At 26.9% G+C, this 10,115-nt stretch overlaps 2 protein-coding genes across 3 annotated transcripts in view; both read right to left on the reverse strand.

The window, feature by feature from the left end:
- The window catches only part of trx (histone lysine N-methyltransferase trithorax), a 98,406-nt gene extending 94,893 nt beyond the window's left edge, over positions 1 to 3,513 (reverse strand). For both annotated transcript variants that reach the window (XM_043045014.3, XM_043045008.3), the window contains exon 1: positions 2,867 to 3,513. In XM_043045014.3, coding sequence (XP_042900948.2) covers positions 2,867 to 3,151 — 285 coding nt within the window. In that variant the 5' untranslated portion in view covers positions 3,152 to 3,513. The remainder of the gene's footprint in view (positions 1 to 2,866) is intronic.
- A 1,540-nt stretch (positions 3,514 to 5,053) lies between these two features.
- LOC147813904 (uncharacterized) lies at positions 5,054 to 10,094 on the reverse strand. The gene is made up of 3 exons (XM_087159613.1): positions 9,788 to 10,094; positions 9,454 to 9,549; positions 5,054 to 8,867 (listed from the first exon to the last, which is right to left on the reverse strand). Exons 1-3 carry the CDS (start codon positions 10,037 to 10,039, stop codon positions 7,773 to 7,775), a joined length of 1,443 nt encoding a protein of 480 aa, XP_087015739.1. The 5' UTR covers positions 10,040 to 10,094; the 3' UTR covers positions 5,054 to 7,772.
- Positions 10,095 to 10,115: the final 21 nt, after the last annotated feature.

A 10,115-nucleotide genomic window follows, 5' to 3' on the forward strand; every position in this document is an offset into this window, starting at 1 on the left:
AATTAAATAAAAAAAGCAATTGACAATAATTTTAATTCTGAGATCCAAAACATTTAAATGTATGATGACTTTCTTGGGGTAACATTTTTGTTTCTATTTGATTAAAAAATTCACTTTTGCTTTGTTTTTAAAATATTCTGTGCAGTTTTGCTAAGAATAGATTATACATCTTATTATCAAATACCCATTGTGAAATATTGATTTGAATTATTGAACTTTTATTTCCTATTTCAATATAAGTTATAAGTGAGTGAGCACTTTTGGGAGCCACTGTAATTATTAAAAATTATTGATATATAATCACCTGAAACGGTTTTCTTTTCCTTAATGAAAATATATTAAACAATAATACTTATCCAAGGTTTCATTGGTTATTCTGATTTTGTCATTTTGTAGGTACACTTCGAGCAAATACTATTTTAAGTAACACATTAAATTCAATTAAAACAATTAAAATTATTCAATAAAAACAATATGTTCTTCAAGCTAAACATATTATTTTCTCCACGTCTTAATTTTTTAAAAATTAATGTTCTACCAGAACATTAAAAAATAATAAAAAAAATATCTTGTAAAAAAAGGTATTTTTTCAAGATATGTTTAAAAGAATGATATTTTGAATAAGATATTTTATAATACAGTCACTTTTCTTGTACACATCCTACACTTTATAAGAAAAAAGGAAAAAAACACAAACCTGGAAATTTTAAGAATTTTACCTGGAAAAATCAGGGAAATTTGAAATCTGTTTTGAGTGGCCACCCTGATAAATTTTTGAGATTTTAAATCTGTTATTTTACCTTAATTTTAATTAAAAAATATTTTAAAACCTGCTGATTACCTATAGTATAATTAAACTTCAATATAATGCATGGCAACTGTTGGTAGTTTTGAAGTTTATATATTTTCTTGGCAAACTTCAGTTTTTGACATTTTTGACGGTTTAAACCAGTATTATACCCTTGTCATGTCAAAAACCCAACCCTGATTGCAGTATGTGGAATATCAGCAGCATGGTCAAAGGTAAAATCGTCTACGTTGTCACGATCTTGGAGAAAGATCATACCGCTTGATGAACAATCCTCTTCAGATGTTCAAGAAAAATATGATAACAGTATTCTCGAACAAGCAAAAGAAATCTAAGGTTTCGAAATTCTTGAAGAAAATTTAGAAGATTGGTTTCAAAGTGATGCATGTGAGCCTGGCTTCCAGTATTTGACTGATGAAGACATCGTTATGTTGTTAAATCAAATAGTGATGATAGTAACTGATGCAGAAGATGTAGTAAATGAATGAAATACAATTTCTCATTCTGCTGCTCTGTGGAAACTTTATTAGATTATATGGGAGGATTTGATTACGGTGACATTACTGCGGCTCGAAAAATATGTGTATCGATATATGGCGAAGACGCATTACACATTTTTCAATAAGGAAAATTCCTAGTTTGATGTTATGCATGCAAATGCCAGTAATTTTTATATTTTTTGTACTGATATTGAATTTTTCTTTAATAAAAGGAGTTTTCGGATTATCCGTGCGACCTATCCCGGTAATTAACCCGGATAATCGGGAGTGCACTGTACAATACAAATTTGCTTAAACTGATAAAAGAAAAAATTTTAAGCATAAACCATCATTTACCAATTTAAAAAAAAATCAGAGGGGAACAACTCGAAGGGTATAACACATAGCCACCCCCTTGGCAAATCTCTACTCTTATTTTTTTTAAAAATTTGCAATTTTACATTCCATTCGGCACCTTGGTGGCTGTATTTACCCTGACAAATTATCATATGGAATCGTCCCCCCCAGGGATTGCATGTTATTTCCCATCTTCCGTAAATTTAGCCTCATGGAACTTTTTCCTGTTTCTGAGAATCAGAGAAAAATTTTAACGAAGGTAGTAAAAACAGCTTGGCAAAGGGCACTGGACAATATCAAAGTTAGAGATGCCTAAGGCAGTGGGAAAAAAAAAAAAAAAAAACCCTGACAACTGCCTGCATCACAATCTAATGAAAAAAAAAAAAAACATAGAAGGTAACTAAAAGAATTTTGTAACAAAGATAATAAATTAAAAAAAAAACCTTTTGGTTCCACCTTGTACAATGAATAATAATCATTAATTAGCATTACTAATTGGTATAGTAAACACACAAAATTTAAAATAAGACATTACACATTTCATTGAAAATGTTAAAATAGCACATAGACAATAGATATATACATGTATATAGACAATACATACGCAAATATATATACACTTTTGGTATATAATATGATATTCTATGCCACATTTTATTAAAATAAATGTGAAAAGTATATTTAGTGTACATTAAAGAAAGGTAACTCTATTTGAAAAACTTAAAAATTTAATTTTAAGTTCACTCAAAATTTATTAGCAACGATTACTTTCTATTAGTTATTTTCAGCAAATAAAAACACACCTATAATAATTATATATATGTATATAACTTAACGATATATAGATGCAACTAAAAACATGGCTATCTAATGAAATGAAGTTTTATCTTTATATATTAATATGCATTTAGATTTACTACGATAATAAATCAGAGGTTTCAATTGAAAATGTTGATTAAGCTGAATGCTCCAACATAAATAAGAAAATGCATTGAAGGAAAGCAAATGTTTACATATTTAACAACGTGACATAAGGAGGAAACATTTATAAAGATTTCAGATAACCACGATGATAACACGACCGAAAACAATGAAAACTGAAACATAAAATATGCTACATCTGTTATTTTTTTATTAACAGAAACATTAATTTCAATTTAATATTTTTCTTTGCAATTCGTCATACAAAAAAGCATATCAGTTATGTACTCATTTTCATTACCTCGTCAGAGTATCCAAATAATTCATGGAAGAGTTTTAATCCGACTTCTATTTTATTGTGCACTGACACACATGTTTCAATGGGCATTTTGATATCATCATAAATGTATTTTATATAATTTTTTCCAATTCTTTGCCCTGGCCGACCAGGGAACCGGAGGCGCGCCATTTTGATGATTAAAGCATAACATCGGAGAGCTTCATCAAAATGACTCAAGGTTACTTTTCTCCTGGACTTTTTTATGTTTGCGTGACGTTTGTATAAGCGAACATGTTTAAAATACATAGAGGATGCAGGTTTGTCACTAGCATACAAGAAAAATCACTTTAATTAAACTATTTATTTGTCTGTCAATTTTATAACGGTAAAAGGCGCCAAATTCAACATATCAACAAATTATTACCATCCTCTTCTCCTCTCGAGACGAAATCGATTTGTTTACTATCGATTGTATATTAACCACATTTTTGAAGCTAATCCAATCAGATTCATGATAAAATTAGCAAAAATGATCAGACAATATTGGCATGGATATTTTTTATTAAAAATATTTATGTTCTCAAGGTAATTTTTTCTTCACAAAATAAGAATAACGGACCATTTTTATAAGATCTAGGGATCATTTCCGTTGCTGCGATTCAAACGAATTTGGCGAACCGTCTATTCGTTCAACGGTTTTTCGTTCAACGGTAATTTTTGTTATATAAATAGTTATTAATGTTTAACACTGCAAAACATGAAAAATAATTTTAAATAAAACAATTTGCTGGAAGATTACTGGCATCTGCCTGGATGAAGAAACCTTTTTAAGGATTATCTACAATTCTGTTGATCAGTACTTGATTAGGTTTAATTAAATTTAGTTCTTTCTGACTATACGAAAATCGAACTAGTCCATTTTATTTCTCTTATTGGTTCTCTTTCTATAGGATACATAAAATATGAAAAATAATTAATTTGTAATGCATTTAAAATAGTATACTTCTTTGCCAGTGTAATAGCATTGTACAACAAGTTCCCTCCATCTGGCTCGATCAGTCGCAAGATATCTTTACTTATTAATATCGTTTGTTTTAAGGTCTTTTTTGACCATTAATATATGCTATAAAATGTTGTATATTCAGAAAGAACTAAGTTCACTCTCTGGCATTAGCCTGGATCATTTGCATGTAGTTTCTTTTATTAAATAATTACAATTTTATGCTTAAATATTTTTTACAAAAATTTGTTATTTTTGTAGATGTATGAAAGTCATATTATGTGGGGAGTTACCTCCTTGGATTAATTAATGTCATGCTAGATAGCTGCACAATTGGCGATGGTCTGGGAAACATCCGTAAGGATGATCTGAAGGCACATCACAATTTATATCGAAGACAAATGGTGGAAATAATCGCACATCCTACATTACGTATCGACAATAGTAGTGGTTTTCAACTGGGTGTTTAACTGCGAGTCCTGTTTATGTTTTTGAAATTTAAACATTCTTGGCAGTTGAGCATTTAGATTTGAAAGTATTTCAACTGGTCTTGCAATTCTTACAACCCGAATATGTTTGACAAGTTTTTGTTCTCTTAAGTGAGTAGTTAACTAAATTTTCTTTTCTTTAAATCCCATATATGATTTCTCTTGTTAAATTGTGTTACAATAAGATCTTTTGTCTTGCTTGTTAAGCGGTTATAATAAAATTTACTAAATGTTTAATGCTCAATGTAATAAATATCAGAATGACCAAAAGTAATTATTTTGAATTTATAGAAAGTCTTAAAATTTCATTTTGAAACTGTCATACTTGAAAATGGTTGCCTGATATCATCTTTATACATTTTTTATAACATTTTCAAATAATAAGTATACTGAAAAAATTTATAGCAATAAAAAATTTTGCTATGAATATTCTTTATTATTTATTAAATGAATTTCTGTACTTTTGTTTTCCAAGAAAAAACTAATTTCAAACCGTTGTTTAATTTATCGTTCTTTAAATTTATTCAAAATTTTTAATATAAAAAATGTAATAGATTTTATATGCTCAGATAATGTTATAATTTTCTTTTCACTAAGCTTTAAATATGCTTAATATACATTAAACATACGTGACAATTTTTTTTTTTTGTGGAAATAAGATAAATTTATGAACATAAATTTTGTTCTGTTGTAATTTTAAAAAGAAAAAAAAGATATCTGTTTATAAATACAACATAAATCTTTATTTGAAACATATATGTTCATAATAATTCATACATAAATAGCATTAATCTTTCTTTAAGAATATGAAAAATATATTTAGTTTGGTAGTTTTTAATATTACAGTAATATTTGAAAAAATTTATCTGTACTTAACACAAATATATACGTACAACAAATAAATACTGAAACAATTTTTTTTACAACTTTATAAAATTAAATAAATAGTAAGCATAGATTTTAATAAAGTTAACAGTTTGATTAACTACGTGTTTTTTAAAATAAACATAAAAAAATTCCAAATAAGATTTAGAAAAGTATATATACAAAAAACTAACAACAGTTTAGTTGAGGTAAAAAATCCAAACAATGTATTGATATTGAAACAATGAAAAATTAAACCTAAAATTTGCTAGAATATGTCATTTATACTCCCTTCAAAAAAGAAAGTTTAAAAAAAAAATTTAACGATCAAATTCCAACATCATTTAATTTGGCCTTTAAAAATAGTGCAAAATGAGTTTTAATTTTGTATGGTGCAAAGAAAAAAAAAACAATTAAAATGCAAATTCAGGTCAATTATGATACAATTATTTATGGAAACTTTATATCAAAATTAAATATGACGAAGTACTCTGAAACATATTTTTAAAAAATTGGATAGTTTGGCAGTTTTCAATATAACAGTAATACTTGAAAAAAATTTTATCTGTACTTTACAAAAAACACCAACAATTATTCATAATTTTTTAAAGAAATACAATATATGTTCTGAAAAATTTTCACAGTCACATTGAGACACTCAAAATTGCGAAAACAATTTTTTACAACTTTATAAAATTAAATATATAGTAAGCATAGATTTTAATACAGTAATTTTAAGTTAAAAAATGTTCAGATTTGTTTATCACAAGTTTAAAGATATTTTGATAAACTACATGTTTTTAAAATAAACATAAAAAAAATCCAAATACAATACTTCCAAAATAAATTCCAAATCAGTTTTAGAAAAGTATACTGACAACAAACTAACAACAGTTTAGTTGAGGTAAAAATTAATTTGCTATTAAAATCCAAACAATGTATTGATATTGAAATAATGAAAAATTAAACCTAAAATTTGCTAGAATATGTCATTTATACTCCCTTCAAAAAAGAAAGTTTATAAAAAAAATTTAATAATCAAATTCCAACATCATTTCATTTGGCCTTTAAAAATAAAAAAATAGTGCAAAATTAGTTTTAATTCTGCATGTTGCAAAGAAAAAGAAAAACAATTAAAATGCAAATTCAGGTCAATTCTGATACAATTATTTATGGTAACTTTAGATCAAAATTAAATATGATGAAGTACTCTGAAACATATTTTTTAAAAATAGGACAGTTTGGGAGTTTTCAATATAACAGTAATACTTGAAAAAAATTTTAACTGTACTTTACAAAAAACACCAACAATTATTCATAATTTTTTAAAGAAATACAATATATGTTCTGAAAAATTTTCACAGTCACATGGAGACACTCAAAATTGCGAAAACAATTTTTTACAACTTTATAAAATGAAATATATAGTAAGCATAGATTTTAATACAGTAATTTTAAGTTAAAAAATGTTCAGATTTGTTTATCACAAGTTTAAAGATATTTTGATAAGCTACATGTTTTTAAAATAAACATAAAAAAAATCCAAATACAATACTTCCAAAATAAATTCCAAATCAGTTTTAGAAAAGTATACTGACAACAAACTAACAACAGTTTAGTTGAGGTAAAAATTAATTTGCTATTAAAATCCAAACAATGTATTGATATTGAAATAATGAAAAATTAAACCTAAAATTTGCTAGAATATGTCATTTATACTCCCTTCAAAAAAGAAAGTTTATAAAAAAAATTTAATAATCAAATTCCAACATCATTTCATTTGGCCTTTAAAATTAAAAAAATAGTGCAAAATTAGTTTTAATTCTGCATGTTGCAAAGAAAAAGAAAAACAATTAAAATGCAAATTCAGGTCAATTCTGATACAATTATTTATGGTAACTTTAGATCAAAATTAAATATGATGAAGTACTCTGAAACATATTTTTAAAAAATAGGACAGTTTGGGAGTTTTCAATATAACAGTAATACTTGAAAAAAATTTTAACTGTACTTTACAAAAAACACCAACAATTATTCATAATTTTTTAAAGAAATACAATATATGTTCTAAAAAATTTTCACAGTCACATGGAGACACTCAAAATTGCGAAAACAATTTTTTACAACTTTATAAAATGAAATATATAGTAAGCATAGATTTTAATACAGTAATTTTAAGTTAAAAAATGTTCAGATTTGTTTATCACAAGTTTAAAGATATTTTGATAAACTACATGTTTTTAAAATAAACATAAAAAAATCCAAATACAATACTTCCAAAATAAATTCCAAATCAGTTTTAGAAAAGTATACTGACAACAAACTAACGACAGTTTAGTTGAGGTAAAAATTAATTTGTTATAAAAATCCAAACAATGTATTGATATTGAAACAATGAAAAATTAAACCTAAAATTTGCTAGAATATGTTATTTATAAGCCCTTCAAAAAAGAAAGTTTAAAAAAAAAAATTTAACAATCAAATTTAAACATCCTTTAGTTAAGCCTTTAAAAATAAGAATACTGCAAAATGAATCGTTAATTAAATTAAAAAGTGAAAATCGGAAATATATTGATTATAAACTAGCTATTTTATTTTCATTTAAAACAATATGAGGCAGATAGAAATTAAAATAAAAACTCCTAAAAGAATCAAAAATTGAGGACCAAAACACTTCATCAAACTCAATAGTTTGCATAAAAATGTGATTAGGTTGCATGTAATGCAAAGCAAACACACACTTAGCTATGTTAGTTAATGCTAGCTGGCCCTGAATCTGATAATAATAGGAATGGTTTTTTTTTAATTTCATATCACCATTGTCATCCTTTTCAAGACAAAAGCTAGCTTCGGAACATAGATCAATTAAAGATTTATTAGCAGCATTCACTTTGCACTTCACTTCAAGTAGGAGTGCATCATCATCATTGTGAATCAAACCATCAGGTGAAGCTGCTAAAAAAGGCATGAATGGGTTTGTAACTAAGCCAGTTTTCCTCACATCAAATTTGTTATAAGTTGTCCTGACAAAGTTACGAACCACTGATTCATTTTCAATTCCATATTTAATTGCAGGGATGTAACTCAGGTTCTTAAAGTGAGAATCAAATATTTGTGAAGCTAAAACATCAAAGTTACTCCTTCTGCTACAAATTCTATGAAAATTGGAAGCAGTCAACCGGCAAGCTCGCTCAACTTTCCATTTCAAGCAGTTGCTTTGCTCAATAGTTTCTGCCTCCAAATTCCAAATTACATCTAAATCAAAAGTTAAAAATTTTGTTACGAACAATAGCTCCGAAACATTTCGGGTAACAAAATCATAAGTTGGTCTTTCAGAGAGGACAATTGCAGGCAATGGTAAGATACTCATTGTATTGTGACATTCTTTCATGACCGACAAATATTGCAGGTTTCTGTTTCCAGTAAACAGAACACTATAGTTAACTGGTTCAACAGAATCATGCGTAATCCTAGGTTTTTTATACAAATCTGAACATTTTTTAGGACTTAGTTTTGTGACCTTGGGTTTATGCCAAACTTGTAATCGTTCCGTTGGGGCCAAGTACATTTCCTGCTTACTGTACTCCTCCAAACAATATAAAAGAGCAAAAGTATGTTTGCATGATGAAGGGCGGCTCCCAGCTTTGCAAAGGCAAAAGGCATCTAACACCTATAAAAATTATAAAACTATTAAATGATAATTTTCATTAAAGAAACCATCTTGTTATTATAACTTTTATACATAAAGCATCCAGGATCGGAATGGCTGTTCATGTTTTTAACAACAGAAAATAATTCAATTTTAACAACTTAAATTACTACACTTTAGCATTTCCTTTTTGTAAATTTCACAATTTTCTTTTTACAAATGACTAATAATATAGCTGATTACTTAAAGCATACTAAAATTAATATGAAGTACACATTATCAGAAAAATTGTAACCTTACTAGTCGCTTCTTAATAAAAGATCAAAGAATAACAACTCTTAATATGAGAATAAAACTTTTACATTAAATTTATATTTAATGTAGTTTACGGTCAAGAATGACAATGCATTGTGTGAAATAATAATGAACTGAAACCATAAAAACATAAGTGGGTAGGAATATATACTATTTTGCAAGCATCTGTTGGGGGAGATTTCCCAAGAAGCCATTCCTTTACAAAGATCATTATTAGAGATAAAAATTTTAAAATAAAATTGTATTGTTACATAATTATTTAAAACAAAATTTAATAAAACCAAGACCCCACCTCATTCCCAGCAGAAATCCTCATGTCGACTTTGTAGGTTTCATTTTTTCTCATTTCAGCCTTAACCTTGGCTTCTACATGAAAACCATTGGCATCCTGTAAATAAATTAAAATCTTTTAGTGAAAATTTTAATACTACTCTACATGTCTTTTTTCAGATCTCTCACAATCGATATCGTCCATTTAAACACTCAAAGTATCGTTCTTAGTGTTACTAAACATACTTCAAATAAAATTCTTAAGCTAAAAAATAACAAAAATGGGATTAAATGATTTAAAATTGATTTTAAATAATGTATAACAAGAATGAAATGCATAATTTTAATACACATACCTCTTCAAACTTTATATTGGAGACGAACTTTTCCTGGCACATCATCAAACCTTTTTTTTGCTCAGCAGTAAAATTAACGCAGCTAGCAAATGCAGAACATAACTTTTCTATATACGTCAGTATATTTATCAATGAAAAATGTATCAAATACATTGGCGTTTCATTGATAGACTTCATTTTTTTTTGATAATCTAAAGCACCAAGCCTAGGCAAAGTTTGCTTTGGACGCCATAAAATGTAAACAAATATCATCGGATGGGTAAAATGACCAACCAATCAGGTTCATTTTACCCATATGACGTCAATTGCAAGTAACCAATTTCAGAGG

This window comes from Parasteatoda tepidariorum, chromosome 3, assembly GCF_982258835.1.
Source record: "Parasteatoda tepidariorum strain Cologne lab strain chromosome 3, Ptep-v5.0, whole genome shotgun sequence".
NCBI lineage: Eukaryota > Metazoa > Arthropoda > Arachnida > Araneae > Theridiidae > Parasteatoda > Parasteatoda tepidariorum.